Source organism: Tetrao urogallus (assembly GCF_951394365.1).
Source record: "Tetrao urogallus genome assembly, chromosome: 7".
In the NCBI taxonomy this organism is placed as follows: Eukaryota; Metazoa; Chordata; class Aves; order Galliformes; family Phasianidae; genus Tetrao; species Tetrao urogallus.
The window spans coordinates 16,487,329-16,504,788 of NC_136820.1; the positions used below are offsets into that span (position 1 = coordinate 16,487,329).

Sequence of the window (17,460 nt, forward strand, 5' to 3'; positions counted from 1 at the left end):
GCGTTCTTACGTTATTTATTTTTTTTCTCTTGAACTATAACTCATAATACGTTAGGCATAGACAATTTTTTTTTGTAAATTTTTTTTGAGTTTATTTTAAGACATTTTTGAGATTATTATCATTGAATGGAATGACATCTGGCACTGTTTGGAATCTTGCGTAAGGTGTTGTCAGCAAAATGAGCCAGCACACGGGGCTCACATGCGGCTAGTCCTGCGGCCTCTTTGGGGCCGGCTGCGGGGATTCGTGGCCCGATGTGCCCGGGAGCGGCTTTGCACCTGGGCTGGCCTTCGTCGCCTGGACTGGCTCCTGAGGTGTCTTTGGAGCTGGCCCCGGGATTGTGCAGGCCGACGTTCCACAGGGGAACGGCTTCGTGTCTGGGCCTGCACTAGCTGCCTGGGCTGGCTTCTTCCATCAGCCGCTGGGGCATCCCCTGACGACCCCAGTGCTCCCCGTCTGGTGTAGCGTGGGGAGCCACTCTCAGCCATTGGAGCAGGTGCGTGGCTCCTCCCAGAGCGCCTTTGGGGATGGCTGCTGGAACGTGGCGCCTGAGATTGGATTGGGGAGCGGCTTCGTGTCCGATTCCGCTCTCCCTGCCCGGACCTGCGGCTGCCGGCTGCTCGGGAAGCCCTTGAGGACCGTGGTGCCCTCTGACCGGCCGATGTTGGGGTGCACCTCTCAGCTGCACCCGATGGAGCTGCAGCATGGCTTTGGCCTGTCCCAGGCTGGCTGGACTGGCTGCCGCTGTCAGGCACCTGGGAACTGTGACCAGGCCCTGATGCTGCCTGGCTGGCAGTGCTGGAGCTGCTGCTCTCGGGTGCAGTGGAGCTGTTGGATGGCAGCAGTCCTTGCTGGCTGGCGGTGCTGGGGCCGGTGACCTCTGAGTTGACACTGGAGGCTGTAAGGGGGAAAGTCAGGAAGGTCAGCAGGGTGGGCCTCCAGCCCCGGCGAGGGCCAGGCTGCCATCCAGCTTGGGCCAGAGAGACTTTGGCAAGGCTGCCTCGGGCACCCGCTGCCAGGCCTTGCCTGGCCCCCACATGGCTATTTGCCTCTTACCGGTGCCCACGCCAGCACAGGCTTGGCACTCCCACTCGTCCGCGCTGTTGCTCAGCTGGGAGCAGCACCGGTGAGTGCCTTCTGCAGCACAGGAGCTGCACAGGAGCATCTCCCAGGGCCTGGGAAAACAAAGGGGTTGTGGCTGTGAGGACAAAGTGCATCAAGGGAAGGAGTGCTTGTTCCCCTAGCCTGAGATCCCACGCGTAGCCCCCGAGGGGTGCTGAGCTAACTCACCCCTCTCCCTCTGCCTGCTCCCTGCCCTGTGGACAAAGGCACTCGGTGGCATCACAGCGCCCGTGTCTCACTCCCAGCGATGCGTATGCATTGCCGTCCTCCCACATTGGTCCACTGCCAGAGAAAGGAGAAAATGCAATGAGCTCCTGCTGCCCCTGGACTGAGGCTGCTGCAGAGCAGCCCTGCTCTTGCACTCCGAGCCCGTTTGCAGCTTCTCCTTGAAGCTGAGGGCAGCCTGGGGTCACGGGCAGCAAAGGGCCAGGCCTGCCGGAGCCGTCCCTGGGCAGGCGCAGCTCTTGTGCCCTTGATTCTCAAGAGCCGGCAGAAAAACACCAACCTGAGTGGGATTCGGATGCCCATGATGAGCATGTCAGAGAGGAAGGCATCCGCATCTCTGCAGAGGGGGCACTGGAAGCAGTTAATTCCCGCACGGATGGCCTGTCCCTGTAGCAGAAACACAGTCATCAGTGGGAGCGGGAGCAGGCTCAGGTGCTGCGGGTTGCCTGCTGCAGCTTGCCCGCTGGTGTAGGGGAGGGCTCCTACCTGGACACAGGCCCGGTGGAACCAGGCGTGTTTGCAGGCTGGGCACACCAGGGTGCTGTAGGACTTGTTGTCCTCCACTGGCTCCATGCAGATAATGCAGTTGGTGTTCTGCTCTGGAGTCGCCTCCGCAGCCTGCTTAGGGCTGTGCTTCTGGCAGAATGAACTGGGGGAAGACGAAAGGGATGGGCAAGGTGAGAAGAGCTGTGCGGAGGGCAGAGGAATGGGAGGGAGCCCCGGGCCTTGGCTCTGCAGGCTAATGAGAGCAGTCACAGGGGGTTGCTCACTTCCTTGGCTGGTATTGCCAACAGGGGTTGTCCTTACCTGTAGTTTCCATAATACTGGGTGACACATTCACCCACCCGGGCGCAGGGCAGATGGAAACTCAGTTCACAGCCCGTCTCTGCACACGTGATGGGGGCCCCCGTTTCGCCACAAACGAAGCAGTGCTGGAAAGAGCAGAGCAGTGCCATCAGGAGCAGGCTCAGCGCCTTTGTGGCTGGCCCTGCACCTGTGGGCAGGGCTCAGGACAGAGCATGCAGGCACTGGAGCTGGCTGGAAGGGCCAGGATTGCTTCCTCGGGACCAGGCTGAGCTTGAGGAGCCTCCCCTGGCCCAAACCAGCCTGCTCGGTCAGGTCCTCACCTTCTGCGCTGCCTCCTGGATTACGCGTTGGACGTATTCAGGGGACACCTCAGCAGTCGTGTTCACTCTAGTTGCCTGCTGGAGAAGGCCGTTGGAAAATGCCTGTTTGAGAGAAAAGAGCAGGATCGTGTGAGGACAGGAAGGAAGGAACCATTGCTTGGAGGAAGGTGAAAAGAAGGAGCCCCAGGGGCACTCACCATACAGAATGCATGGGCACATATCCCAGAGTCCAGGTGCTTGAGCCCACAGATGTCTGGGTCAGCATCTGTCTGGCCGCACAGCATGCACGCTGGAGAGGAGAGAGCAAAAGCAGTGACTGTGTGGTGCAGGGCCAGCTGTCCCTGAGGGCTGTGCCCAGGGGCCTGCTCTGTGCCTGCCCTGATGGATGAGGGGTAGGACTGCAGGCTGTGCAGGGCAAGGGGGGTATTGCAGGCTGTCGGCCCCAGCAGACAGCCACGGACGGCCCAAGCGAGGCCACCCCGGCCAACGCGCAGAGGGGCCCACCCTGCCCACAGTGGCTGGGGAGTCCCTGCCCACGCCTGCCTCCCTTCTCAGCCACAGGCAGAGCCCCAACACCCCTCTGCCTGGTGATGGGGAGCTGTGAGTAGGGATGCTTGGCTCTCACCTGGCTCCGTCCAGTTGGGAGCCTCCATGGCGCACATCGACAGCGAGCACTTGCAGAGTTCCTGCTCCGGCAACGCTGAGCTTTCTCCTCTGCACACTCCTCTGCCAACTCTGAGGGAGAAGCAGGACAAGGGTGAGTTGACAGCACAGGGCACAGGGGGGTGGGAGCCTTCCTCCCGCTATCAGCCTCAGGCAGCCCTTTCCTCCCTGCCCTCTCCGCACCTCACCAAGTCACACTGACGCAGGTTCTGAGCTTGGCAGCCTTTGTTCTGCTCGCAGCCCCATGGGTCACAGTGGCCGCTCCCTGGCACCCACTGTGACACAGTCACCACCTGGCGGGTGAAGGTGGGGGCCCTGGATACCCAAGCAGGAAGGCGTGGGCTCTGCGCAGACCGAGGGGCCGAGTGTTGGCCATGCTGCAGGAGGAAGGATCGCTTCCCTCCACCTGCTGCCAATGATCCCCGTGCCAGTGGAGCTGTCTGTCCCTCGGGCACGGCTGCAGCCCTGGAACCACCCTAGGGCAGCCGTGCTCTTCATTGGCAGCAGAGAATGGCCGTGCTCAGGACCCGGGCCTGCAGCAGAAGCGCGGTTAAGGGCAGTGGGGCCTCGCTTCTGGGGTTGGGGGCTGGACTTCTCCCTGATCAGTGCCCCGGTGGGAACAGGTGTGTTTGTGCTGCTGCAGGAACTGCTTGACACACGTACACTCCTGACACAAGCGGAATGCTTTAATAAAAACAACTTAAAAATCAGAACAGCTTTTTTCCTGTGTAACCGAACTGTAATGCGTATTTTATATGCGATCAAAGACCTCCTTCATTCTTCTTCATTCAATATGGCTCTGGCAAGCCAGTGGGTTGGACACGCGTGCTTTAGCGCTGCACAGAGCTGCAAATTCTACTTGTTGGGTGCTGGATTTTCACTGCAATACACATACGAGACCTTGGGAAGACTCAATTGCTGTGGCACAGCCAGTGAACCCGGTGCGGTTTCCCAATCCTTGTTTCCTCTCGTTCAGTGCTTTGGGCACACAGTGGAGATGTTCATATTTCTTTCTTGACTTCCTAACGCGTAGGAATTCACGTTCATAAGCTTCAGAGCTGCAAGCGGTGTTCATGATTTCTGTTAGTTGCTGTGGGCTATGTGCAAGGCAAAGTTTTCTTGAAAAGGAGCAAAGCAACCTTCACTATGACTTAAAAATTGTGCATTTATGGTAGCAGCTATGTTATAAGAACAGCGAGACTGCAGGGAACTTGTCGTAGAGTTCTTAGAACAAATAAGCAGGAAATCTTGATAAGGAAAATGTTTTGGTAAGAAAAATAAAGCATCAGTAAGCTCCCAACCTATTTGGTGAAATATTCTCCTGAGATTTTTTCTTTTTAAATAGGCAGTGGCTAAAAGACCCAGCACATTCTGGCGTTTATGCACACACTCTTCCTCCATCCTTTTTCACCCAAGAAACCTTTCATCTCTGTTTCACCCAAGGAACAGAACATTTAATAAATAATGGAATTTAATTGGTTCTGTTAAATGAGTTGCACTCCTCCTGATTTTATTTTAGAGTGAACGTGTTATGTTTGCAGTGACAGAGTTGGAAGACCTTTCTTGCTGTATGTTTTTTCTTCTCCTCCAAAGCCGTGCCGTGAATACTGAATTTCTGTAGTGGAAAGCACCTGTTAAAGTTAGGACTGAAGCTTTGAATGTGCAAAGTCATTTGTTACTCATTTTATATTTCTGTTTTGTAATTTCTACATGTGAATATTAACATACATATGCCACAAGTTCATGTGCCACCCTTGGCAGTGACTCGTGCTGTGTAAGGCAGCTGCTGCACTCAGTTATTCCCGTTACTGTTGTCAAACGGGACAGTGCCTCTGTGCAACGGCTCATTTTTGGGCTCCTGAAAGGTCTGGTGGGCCGTGTTCCTTGGAAATCCATGTAATACAAGCAAACATAACTTTGCCTCGATACGTGCTGCGGAAATAATGTCAATATATACGTCTTAAAAGGATTAAAGACTTCCATATTCTTTTCTTCCCAATAACTTAAAATTGCTGGGAATTGATTGTTTGGTTGTTTTGATTGTTTTTACATAGATTTGCTTACATATTTGGAATTGACTGTTTATGGTCTTTCTGAATAGTGTTTTCTCCACGGTTCTATATGATTATTTCTGCCACCATTACTGTTAGTATCCATGAGAAGAAAAGAGGATGTAGCATTCTTACATTCTTTATTTTCTCTCTTCTCCCCACCGCCTCCCCCCGCACTGCACTGTAACTCATAATACTTTAGGTATAGACAGTTTATTTTGTTTTTTATTTTTTTTGAGTTAATTTTAAGATATTTTTGAGTTGATTATCACTGAATGACTTCTAGCACGGTTTTGAATGTTCCGTAAGTTCTTGTCAGCAAAATGGTAGCAGAGAACTGTCTAGGTTAAGTTATTTGATGTGTTTAAAAATCCATGCATCAAGCTGCTTGACCTTAAGATACTTAGTCGTGGTGTAGGATCTAATGTGTTGTTGTCATGGTTTTATGATTTTTGGTCATCAGTATTCCACACCATAACATCATGTAATGTACTGGGGGTGGGGTTTGATATCTGCCGAATGTTCGTCCGACGGAGAAGAACTGCATTTCCCCAGGAGGCTTTGCGGTCAGCAAGGGGATATAACTCCATGCAAGGTCACCTGATCCTTCTTCTTCGCCTGCGCTTCGCTGTCTGCGCTTCGCTATCTGTGCTTCGCTGCCTGCGCTTCGCCATCTGCACTTTGCCGTCTGTACTTCAGTCACTCAACTGGACTGCACTTCTCACCCCAGCATTGTGGTGAGGTCTATACAATTCAAACAGATTCTCTCTCTCTCTCTCATTGTATTTTACTAATACTATATTTAGTAAAATCATTTGTTCCACCTCAGATTAGTGCTGTTGTTTTCAAGTATTTTGGGGTCCCCTGCTTCCCCTTTCCCAGAGGCGCGGATCCGCAGATCCCTCCACCCTGCTGGTCACGGAACTGGGCCGGACCAGCCCATAAACCGTTGACATTTTTGGTGGAGAATGCGGGCAACAGTTGCTTTCTAGCTGTTTGGACTCTCTGCTCTCGGAGAGTTCCGTTGGGAAAGCTTATCTGTTTTACCACTACTCTCTGAAAACGTGACCTTGAGAACTCCAGGCGGACTGCCAGTATCGTAGGATATTTGTAAACTCTGAGCTTTACTATCTTGCCTCTGTAAAAAAAAGAAAAAAAAGAAAAAAAAAAAAAAATGCTTTCTGTAGTGAAACTGACTCTTAAAGGGCTGCACGCTGCTGCCTCTTCTTTCCTAATGCTCAAAACATACTGGGCATTAATTAAGCTGGCCACCTTGCTCTATGGAGCAATCGGCATATACAATCAATTGAAAACATGGGTGGAAATATGGACCTGGCACGTTCGTACAATGTGGCTTACAATTCCGGAGACAGCTGTCAATTTTACAGGACTGGGATTTTTTAAGGTTTCCAGTCTCACCTTTCAGCCTGTAATGCAGTTTTTGAATGAACACCTAGTCGCATTACTAATCTCCCTGAATGTATTGCTCATCATTTCGCTCAGTATTAGTATTTATTATATTTTGAGCATGTCCTCCCCAAAACCAGAGAATACTGAGTGGCAGGGAGTGTGGAGAGGTCTGGGAAAGACTTTAGACAGATGGAAATCTTCAGTCTCATGGAACTTTACTCCAGAACACCTGAAAGACCCCGAGAGTCTAAACAGCTATTTAAGGCAGGAATGTTGCGGCTTGGGCAGTTCTGAGGAGGCACATATGATTTGGGGCCTGGCTAATGCTTATCGGGCCTTATTCAATACTATCCTGGAGAGAGAGAGAGCTTCTGAAATTGAAAGGGAGAGTCTCAGGGAAAAAGTTCAAAATGAGCGAGAGAGTCTCCTGCTCCAGAGGAAAAACCTCCGATCTGAGAGAGATGCCCTCCGAATTGAGAGAGACTCCCTGCAATCCAAGCTCGACAATCTTCAATCTCAACAACACACCCTCCAATCTGAGCTAGATACTGTCATAATCGAACGAAACAAGCTCCAAGCTGAACTGGAGGATGAGAGCATTGGAACTGACCAACCTGATCAACCACAGGAGGCACCACAATCGATGTCAGTTGCCCCTGTAAGAGGACGGAAAACAAAGCGAATCTCGACTCAGTTAGAAGAGAAAAAAGAGGAGGAAAGAGGTCCAGAGGAGTGGCTCCGAGGGCCAAGAGAAGCACCTCTGAGTCCAGGGGAGGGGCCCTCAGTAAGACCACGGTCACCAACACCTACAAGGGCAAGAAGTCCTGGAAGAGCAAGAGGTGAGCAAGATATTGTTACCTTTGTTGATCGATCTCTGAAAATGAATGAAATTCGAAGTCTGAGAAAAGACTTCTCACGCCACCCAAATGAGCCTATTGCTACTTGGTTACTTCGATGCTGGGACAATGGGGCCAACAGTGTGTGGCTAGATAGTAGAGAAGCTCGCCAACTGGGTGGCATTGCTAGGGACTCAGCCATTGACAGAGGTATTAGTACATGCCAGAACCAGGCCTTCACCCTCTGGAAGCGGATGTTGTTAGCTGTAAAAGAAAGATACCCCTTCAAAGACGATCTGATGCCTGAGAAGAAGAAATGGGCTGATATGGAAGAAGGCATCCGTTATTTGAGAGAATGTGCTGTGGTGGAAACACTACATAGCCCCGATTTCATTCCTGATGAGCCAGACCAAGAGCATGATCCCGAGAGAGCCAGGTGTACACCAAACATGTGGCGTACATTCACAAAGACTGCACCAGAAAGGTACGCCAGTACATTTGCAGCTATGTATGGCAGAGGGGAAAGAAGACCCCTTATAAATGAGTTGCTTAATAAACTTCAAGACTTTGAGTTACATTTAAGCCCTCTACGAGCTTGTGTTTCAGCCATTGAAAAAGTAGCTGAAAAGCTGGACAGAATGGAGAACAAACAAGAAGATATAATAGGTAAACTATCAATCGTGCCTGATGCCGATGAATACATGGTGGTAACAGATACATCCAATGAGGAACAGAATTCCCAAAACAGCCTACTTGAGGGGCTAATCAACTTGATTTCCTCCCAGTCAGTGTCATCCAACGTCTCAGCTATCAAAAGAAGACGTCCTCCTGCTCGAACAAGTGACAACAGTAAGACCACGTCACGTTTTGCCTTGTGGCATTACCTACGCAACCATGGAGAAGATATGAAGAAGTGGCATAAGCAACCTACTCCAGCACTTCAAGCACGGGTAAAAGAATTACAAGACAGATCAACCACCAAGGTGAACTTCTCCAGAAAGGTGATTGCTCCAGTTGCTGCAGACAACGGAGGTAACAAATAGAGGGGCCCTGCCCCCAGCCAGGGGGGGGAAAGGGATAATAGAGTTTATTGGACTGTGTGGATTAGATGGCCTGGCACATCAGAATCACTAAAATATAGGGCCCTGGTGGATACTGGTGCACAGTGCACTCTAATGCCCTCGAGTCACCAAGGGACAGAATCAATTTATATTCATGGGGTGACAGGAGGTTCCCAAGAACTGACTATGTTGGAGGCCGAAATCAGCCTCACTGGTAGAGACTGGCAAAAGCACCCTATTGTGACTGGCCCAGAGGCTCCATGTATACTTGGTATTGATTACCTCAGAAGGGGATATTTTAAGGATCCCAAAGGGTATCAATGGGCCTTTGGAATAGCTGCTGTAGACACAGGTGTTAAGCAGTTATCTGTTTTGCCTGGCCTATCAGAAGATCCATCTGTTGTGGGGTTGCTACAAGTGGAAGAGCAACAGGTACCGATAGCTACAAAAACGGTGCACAGACGGCAGTATCGCACCAACAGGGATTCCTTGCTCCCCATTCAGAAGTTAATTCATCAATTAGAGAATCAGGGAGTGATCAGCAAAACTCACTCGCCTTTTAACAGCCCCATATGGCCAGTGCGTAAAGCCAGTGGAGAATGGAGGCTGACGGTGGACTACCGTGGCCTGAATGAAGTTACACCCTCATTGAGTGCTGCTGTGCCAGATATGTTAGAACTCCAATACGAACTGGAGTCAAAAGCAGCTAAGTGGTATGCCACCATTGACATTGCTAACGCCTTTTTCTCCATTCCTTTGGCCAAAGAATGTAGGCCACAGTTTGCTTTCACATGGAGGGGCATTCAGTATACCTGGAACCGTTTGCCCCAGGGGTGGAAACATAGTCCAACCATTTGCCATGGGTTGATCCAAGCTGCACTGGAACAGGGAGGTGCTCCTGAGCACTTACAGTACATTGATGACATCATTGTGTGGGGCAACACAGCAAAGGAAGTTTTTGAGAAAGGAGAGCAAATAATCCAGATCCTTCTCCGTGCTGGTTTTGCTATTAAGCGAAGCAAAGTGAAAGGACCTGCCCAGGAGATTCAGTTCCTAGGCATAAAGTGGCAAGATGGCCGTCGTCACATCCCGACAGATGTGATCAACAAAATCACTGCCATGTCTCCCCCCACTAATAAGAAAGAGACACAATCGTTTCTGGGTGTAGTGGGTTTTTGGAGAATGCATGTTCCAAACTACAGCCTCATTGTAAGCCCACTTTATCAGGTGACACGGAAGAAGAATGATTTTGTGTGGGGTCCTGAGCAGCAGCAGGCTTTTGAGCAGATTAAACAAGAGATAGCCCGTGCTGTGGCCCTGGGGCCAGTACGGATGGAACAGGATGTGAAGAACATCCTCTACACTGCTGCTGGAGAGAAAGGCCCCACTTGGAGTTTGTGGCAAAGAGCCTTAGGAGAGACCCGAGGCCGACCCTTGGGATTCTGGAGTCGAGCCTACAGGGGGTCGGAGGAGGGCTACACTCCAACTGAAAAGGAGATCTTAGCTGCGTATGAAGGGGTTCGGGCTGCTTCCGAAGTAGTCGGTACTGAAACACAGCTCCTTCTGGCACCTCGACTGCCAGTGCTGAACTGGATGTTCAAGGGAAAGGTTCCTTCCACCCATCATGCTACTGATGCCACTTGGAGTAAGTGGGTTGCACTGATTACACAACGAGCACGGATGGGGAACCTCAGCCGTCCAGGAATCCTAGAAGTCATCATGGACTGGCCTGAAGGTAAAAAGTTTGGAACACCACCAGCAGAAGATGTATCTCGTGCTAAAGAAGCCCCACCATACAATGAATTACCAGAGAATGAAAAGAAATATGCCCTGTTCACAGATGGATCGTGTCGTATTGTGGGAAAGCATCGCAGATGGAAATCTGCTGTGTGGAGCCCCACACGACAAGTTGCAGAGGCCACCGAAGGGAAAGGAGAATCAAGCCAATTTGCAGAGGTAAAGGCTGTCCAACTGGCCTTAGATGTCGCTGAACGGGAGAGGTGGCCAATGCTCTATCTCTACACTGATTCATGGATGGTAGCAAATGCCTTATGGGGGTGGTTACAGCAGTGGGAGCAAAATAATTGGCAAAGAAAGGGCAAGCCTATTTGGGCTGCTGACCTATGGAAAGATATTGCTACCCGAACAAAAAATATGGTTATAAAGGTGCGTCATGTAGATGCTCATGTGCCCAAGAGTAGAGCTACAGAAGATCAGCGAAATAACCATCAGGTAGACCAAGCTGCCAGAATTGAGGTGGCTCAAATAGACCTGGACTGGCAGAACAAGGGTGAGTTATTTTTAGCTCGGTGGGCCCATGAGACCTCAGGTCATCAAGGGAGAGACGCAACATACAAATGGGCCAGAGACCGAGGGGTGGACTTAACTATGGATGCCATTGTACAAATCATTCATGACTGTGATACATGCGCCACAATTAAACAAGCTAAGAGGATGAAACCTCTCTGGGAGGAAGGGCGATGGCAAAAGTACAAATATGGGGAGGCATGGCAGGTTGATTATATCACTTTGCCACGATCTCGCAATGGTAAGCATTATGTGCTCACCATGGTGGAGGCAACAACCGGGTGGCTCGAAACATATGCAGTACCCCATGCTACCGCCCGAAACACCATATTAGGTCTGGAGAGGCAAATCCTGTGGCGACATGGCACCCCGGAAAGAATTGAGTCAGATAATGGGACTCATTTTAAAAATTCACTTGTGGATACTTGGGCCAGAGAACATGGCATCGAGTGGATTTATCATATCCCCTATCATGCACCAGCCTCTGGTAAGATCGAACGCTACAACGGGTTGTTAAAAACCATGTTGAAAGCAATGGGTGGCGGAACATTTAAACACTGGGAGAAGCATTTGGCAGAAGCCACCTGGCTGGTTAACACCAGAGGATCAATCAGTCGAGATGGTCCTACCCAATCCAGCTCCCTACATATTGTAGAGGGAGATAAGGTCCCTGTAGTACATGTAAAGAACATGTTAGGAAAAGCAGTTTGGGTTTTTCCTGCTTCTGGGAAGGGCAAACCTCTTCGCGGAACTGTCTTTGCCCAGGGACCTGGGTCCACCTGGTGGGTGATGCAGAAAAACGGGGATGTTCAGTGTGTACCACAAGGGAATTTGATGTTGGGGGAGTGCAGTCTGTAATCCCATGTGTTAAGCATGATGTAGTGATGTAGAATAAGGGGTCAATTTCAGAAGCTCTCTCTCTCTCCAGGATAGTATTGAATAAGGCCCGATAAGCATTAGCCAGGCCCCAAATCATATGTGCCTCCTCAGAACTGCCCAAGCCGCAACAGTTGTGGTGAAGTCGCCTCGGTTACGAATCCATCAATTAAACGCAAATAGAAATGTCCAGTATTATTGCAGATGACTTCCATTGTCTATGCCAGCTTACGGCTATTTGTCTGTAGCGTTCATTTTGACAGTGATGAAAAAAAGAAGGGATATTTTAAAGAATATTGGAAAGTGATATAGACATACAGACCAGGTAGTCAGAAAAGCCTGGGAGGTCGCACATTCAGAGCACTAACTGTTCACCTGTGCCCAAACACTGGTGTGCGATCAGTACTGGCTGGGCTGTAACCAGGAGGCAGGGTGCACTGTGTTGCGAACTCAAATCATGGCGAATCATTTTATGAATTTTGATACAGTGGATAAACACAGTCCCACAAACAGCCAAAAATATGCACCTGTGCTTTCCGTTTTGACTAAGGAATTTGAGAACGGGTTTCAAGAGTGCCGAAAAAATGGTTGATTTTTTGGAATATTTGTGACACCATTATCAGTTGACCTCAATACATTCTGCAATGGAATGTATGAAGACTCTGTTGGTTACACGCATTAGCTATATTATGGATGGTGCATGCAACTCAAAACAATTCTTCTTCACTGAAGAAGAAATCACAGCCTGTGATGTATATATGTTTTATCATCACTCAGGGATATTGAAGCTTGGAGACCGAGAGAAAGAAGGCAGTGCATCAAACACCAGAGCCAAAGCCAAAACAGGAACGGCGCACTTTCTTACGTCGAGTATGGCAGGATGGTGTTGATGTGCATACCAAATTATGGACTGATTGTGAAACCTTTGTGTGCGTCAGCTGTTAAAGGAGAAGGAGAATTTTTGGAATAGAATCCACCAGAATGCCAAACTGCCTTTATCCAATTGAAAGCTGCTCTGGCACTTCCCAATCTGGAAAAGCCTCTTGAATGACATGTGCACAAAAGGCACCACATTGTACTGGAAGTGCTAAAAGAGCACACTGAGTCCTGGGAGAGGCCGGTGGAATATTGCTCTAGACAACTGGGTCAAGTAGATAACGGGTGGCCATCGTGTGTACAAGCAGTGGCAGGAACAGAGCTGCTCATAGAGGAGCAATAGAGTAGTAGAGGATTCTGCCCCTCTACTCTGCTCTTGTGAGACCCCACCTGGAGTACCATGTCCAGTTCTGGGGCCCCCAATAGAAGAGGGACATTGGAGCAGGACCAGAGGAGGGCCAGAGAGATCATCAGGGGGCTGAAGCATCTTCCCTATTAGGACAGGCTGTGAAAGTAGTGGCTCCTCAGCCTGGAGAAGGCACTCAAGGGGACCTCATAGTGACCTTCCAGTACCTAAAGGGGGCCTACGGGACTCATACAGGAGGCTTGATAGACAAAATGACTTTGGGACAGAAATTAGTGGTTCAGGCACTCAAAGCAGAACCACCACTCAGAGCTTCTGGCACTGCAGCAGCGCAGAAGGAGAACCCAGGCAGGCCCTGGCTCAGCCCGCAGCTGGTTGCTGGGGGAGGTGACTTCCATGCCATGGACACAGTGACAGCCCCAAGGCCATAAGCATTGCCAGAACATAGATGCCCCTGCTAGCCTGGTCTTGGCCTGCGGGCATTGGAGACGTTGAGCCCCAATGGAATTGGGGCTGAAACGCAGCTCTGCCTAGACCCAGCCATGGGAAGGAAAGTATGGAAGGGATATGTGCAAGGGAGAAGAGTACCCTGGGGTTCCAGCCCCAAATGCATCCCACCTTGGGAAAGGCACAGGAGAACGGCACTAAGAAACGTCTAAGAGAACTCCAGTTTCTATTGTGCTGACCTCTGAGGACCTCTGAGCCAGCACATGGGGTTCACATCCAGCTGCTCCTGTGGCATTGTAAGATACTTGATAAATTCAGTCTTTGAGCTCTGCATTAAGTTAAATTGACAGCAGTCGTAATTCTGGTACTTAATGCAATAAATATTTTTTTGAAAGATGTGCTTGCATAACTGTAATTCACTGTTTCTGGTCTTTCTGAATAGTGCTTTCACCATGGTCTATATGATTCTTTCTGCCATCATTGTGGGTAGTAGCCATGGGAAGAAAAAAGGATGCAGCGTTCTTACGTTATTTATTTTTTTTCTCTTGAACTATAACTCATAATACGTTAGGCATAGACAATTTTTTTTTGTAAATTTTTTTTGAGTTTATTTTAAGACATTTTTGAGATTATTATCATTGAATGGAATGACATCTGGCACTGTTTGGAATCTTGCGTAAGGTGTTGTCAGCAAAATGAGCCAGCACACGGGGCTCACATGCGGCTAGTCCTGCGGCCTCTTTGGGGCCAGCTGCGGGGATTCGTGGCCCGATGTGCCCGGGAGCGGCTTTGCACCTGGGCTGGCCTTCGTCGCCTGGACTGGCTCCTGAGGTGTCTTTGGAGCTGGCCCCGGGATTGTGCAGGCCGACGTTCCACAGGGGAACGGCTTCGTGTCTGGGCCTGCACTAGCTGCCTGGGCTGGCTTCTTCCATCAGCCGCTGGGGCATCCCCTGACGACCCCAGTGCTCCCCGTCTGGTGTAGCGTGGGGAGCCACTCTCAGCCATTGGAGCAGGTGCGTGGCTCCTCCCAGAGCGCCTTTGGGGATGGCTGCTGGAACGTGGCGCCTGAGATTGGATTGGGGAGCGGCTTCGTGTCCGATTCCGCTCTCCCTGCCCGGACCTGCGGCTGCCGGCTGCTCGGGAAGCCCTTGAGGACCGTGGTGCCCTCTGACCGGCCGATGTTGGGGTGCACCTCTCAGCTGCACCCGATGGAGCTGCAGCATGGCTTTGGCCTGTCCCAGGCTGGCTGGACTGGCTGCCGCTGTCAGGCACCTGGGAACTGTGACCAGGCCCTGATGCTGCCTGGCTGGCAGTGCTGGAGCTGCTGCTCTCGGGTGCAGTGGAGCTGTTGGATGGCAGCAGTCCTTGCTGGCTGGCGGTGCTGGGGCCGGTGACCTCTGAGTTGACACTGGAGGCTGTAAGGGGGAAAGTCAGGAAGGTCAGCAGGGTGGGCCTCCAGCCCCGGCGAGGGCCAGGCTGCCATCCAGCTTGGGCCAGAGAGACTTTGGCAAGGCTGCCTCGGGCACCCGCTGCCAGGCCTTGCCTGGCCCCCACATGGCTATTTGCCTCTTACCGGTGCCCACGCCAGCACAGGCTTGGCACTCCCACTCGTCCGCGCTGTTGCTCAGCTGGGAGCAGCACCGGTGAGTGCCTTCTGCAGCACAGGAGCTGCACAGGAGCATCTCCCAGGGCCTGGGAAAACAAAGGGGTTGTGGCTGTGAGGACAAAGTGCATCAAGGGAAGGAGTGCTTGTTCCCCTAGCCTGAGATCCCACGCGTAGCCCCCGAGGGGTGCTGAGCTAACTCACCCCTCTCCCTCTGCCTGCTCCCTGCCCTGTGGACAAAGGCACTCGGTGGCATCACAGCGCCCGTGTCTCACTCCCAGCGATGCGTATGCATTGCCGTCCTCCCACATTGGTCCACTGCCAGAGAAAGGAGAAAATGCAATGAGCTCCTGCTGCCCCTGGACTGAGGCTGCTGCAGAGCAGCCCTGCTCTTGCACTCCGAGCCCGTTTGCAGCTTCTCCTTGAAGCTGAGGGCAGCCTGGGGTCACGGGCAGCAAAGGGCCAGGCCTGCCGGAGCCGTCCCTGGGCAGGCGCAGCTCTTGTGCCCTTGATTCTCAAGAGCCGGCAGAAAAACACCAACCTGAGTGGGATTCGGATGCCCATGATGAGCATGTCAGAGAGGAAGGCATCCGCATCTCTGCAGAGGGGGCACTGGAAGCAGTTAATTCCCGCACGGATGGCCTGTCCCTGTAGCAGAAACACAGTCATCAGTGGGAGCGGGAGCAGGCTCAGGTGCTGCGGGTTGCCTGCTGCAGCTTGCCCGCTGGTGTAGGGGAGGGCTCCTACCTGGACACAGGCCCGGTGGAACCAGGCGTGTTTGCAGGCTGGGCACACCAGGGTGCTGTAGGACTTGTTGTCCTCCACTGGCTCCATGCAGATAATGCAGTTGGTGTTCTGCTCTGGAGTCGCCTCCGCAGCCTACTTAGGGCTGTGCTTCTGGCAGAATGAACTGGGGGAAGACGAAAGGGATGGGCAAGGTGAGAAGAGCTGTGCGGAGGGCAGAGGAATGGGAGGGAGCCCCGGGCCTTGGCTCTGCAGGCTAATGAGAGCAGTCACAGGGGGTTGCTCACTTCCTTGGCTGGTATTGCCAACAGGGGTTGTCCTTACCTGTAGTTTCCATAATACTGGGTGACACATTCACCCACCCGGGCGCAGGGCAGATGGAAACTCAGTTCACAGCCCGTCTCTGCACACGTGATGGGGGCCCCCGTTTCGCCACAAACGAAGCAGTGCTGGAAAGAGCAGAGCAGTGCCATCAGGAGCAGGCTCAGCGCCTTTGTGGCTGGCCCTGCACCTGTGGGCAGGGCTCAGGACAGAGCATGCAGGCACTGGAGCTGGCTGGAAGGGCCAGGATTGCTTCCTCGGGACCAGGCTGAGCTTGAGGAGCCTCCCCTGGCCCAAACCAGCCTGCTCGGTCAGGTCCTCACCTTCTGCGCTGCCTCCTGGATTACGCGTTGGACGTATTCAGGGGACACCTCAGCAGTCGTGTTCACTCTAGTTGCCTGCTGGAGAAGGCCGTTGGAAAATGCCTGTTTGAGAGAAAAGAGCAGGATCGTGTGAGGACAGGAAGGAAGGAACCATTGCTTGGAGGAAGGTGAAAAGAAGGAGCCCCAGGGGCACTCACCATACAGAATGCATGGGCACATATCCCAGAGTCCAGGTGCTTGAGCCCACAGATGTCTGGGTCAGCATCTGTCTGGCCGCACAGCATGCACGCTGGAGAGGAGAGAGCAAAAGCAGTGACTGTGTGGTGCAGGGCCAGCTGTCCCTGAGGGCTGTGCCCAGGGGCCTGCTCTGTGCCTGCCCTGATGGATGAGGGGTAGGACTGCAGGCTGTGCAGGGCAAGGGGGGTATTGCAGGCTGTCGGCCCCAGCAGACAGCCACGGACGGCCCAAGCGAGGCCACCCCGGCCAACGCGCAGAGGGGCCCACCCTGCCCACAGTGGCTGGGGAGTCCCTGCCCACGCCTGCCTCCCTTCTCAGCCACAGGCAGAGCCCCAACACCCCTCTGCCTGGTGATGGGGAGCTGTGAGTAGGGATGCTTGGCTCTCACCTGGCTCCGTCCAGTTGGGAGCCTCCATGGCGCACATCGACAGCGAGCACTTGCAGAGTTCCTGCTCCGGCAACGCTGAGCTTTCTCCTCTGCACACTCCTCTGCCAACTCTGAGGGAGAAGCAGGACAAGGGTGAGTTGACAGCACAGGGCACAGGGGGGTGGGAGCCTTCCTCCCGCTATCAGCCTCAGGCAGCCCTTTCCTCCCTGCCCTCTCCGCACCTCACCAAGTCACACTGACGCAGGTTCTGAGCTTGGCAGCCTTTGTTCTGCTCGCAGCCCCATGGGTCACAGTGGCCGCTCCCTGGCACCCACTGTGACACAGTCACCACCTGGCGGGTGAAGGTGGGGGCCCTGGATACCCAAGCAGGAAGGCGTGGGCTCTGCGCAGACCGAGGGGCCGAGTGTTGGCCATGCTGCAGGAGGAAGGATCGCTTCCCTCCACCTGCTGCCAATGATCCCCGTGCCAGTGGAGCTGT

The 17,460-nt window shown here is 52.4% G+C and overlaps 2 protein-coding genes across 2 annotated transcripts; both read right to left on the reverse strand.

The window, feature by feature from the left end:
* Positions 1-198: 198 nt before the first annotated feature.
* On the reverse strand, positions 199-3,128 carry LOC306948793 (PHD finger protein 7-like; the record flags this gene model as incomplete). The annotated part of the gene is made up of 8 exons (XM_079538490.1): positions 199-899; positions 1,058-1,176; positions 1,292-1,405; positions 1,629-1,997; positions 2,156-2,280; positions 2,476-2,577; positions 2,673-2,764; positions 3,101-3,128. 8 exons carry the CDS (start codon positions 3,126-3,128, stop codon positions 199-201), a joined length of 1,650 nt encoding a protein of 549 aa, XP_079394616.1.
* A 259-nt stretch (positions 3,129-3,387) lies between these two features.
* On the reverse strand, positions 3,388-17,010 carry LOC306948794 (uncharacterized protein; the record flags this gene model as incomplete). The annotated part of the gene is given in 11 exon segments (XM_079538491.1): positions 3,388-3,822; positions 4,034-4,256; positions 14,085-14,781; positions 14,940-15,058; positions 15,174-15,287; positions 15,511-15,848; positions 15,852-15,879; positions 16,038-16,162; positions 16,358-16,459; positions 16,555-16,646; positions 16,983-17,010. Coding segments are annotated over 11 exon segments (2,301 nt in total).
* Between the last annotated feature and the right edge of the window lie 450 nt (positions 17,011-17,460).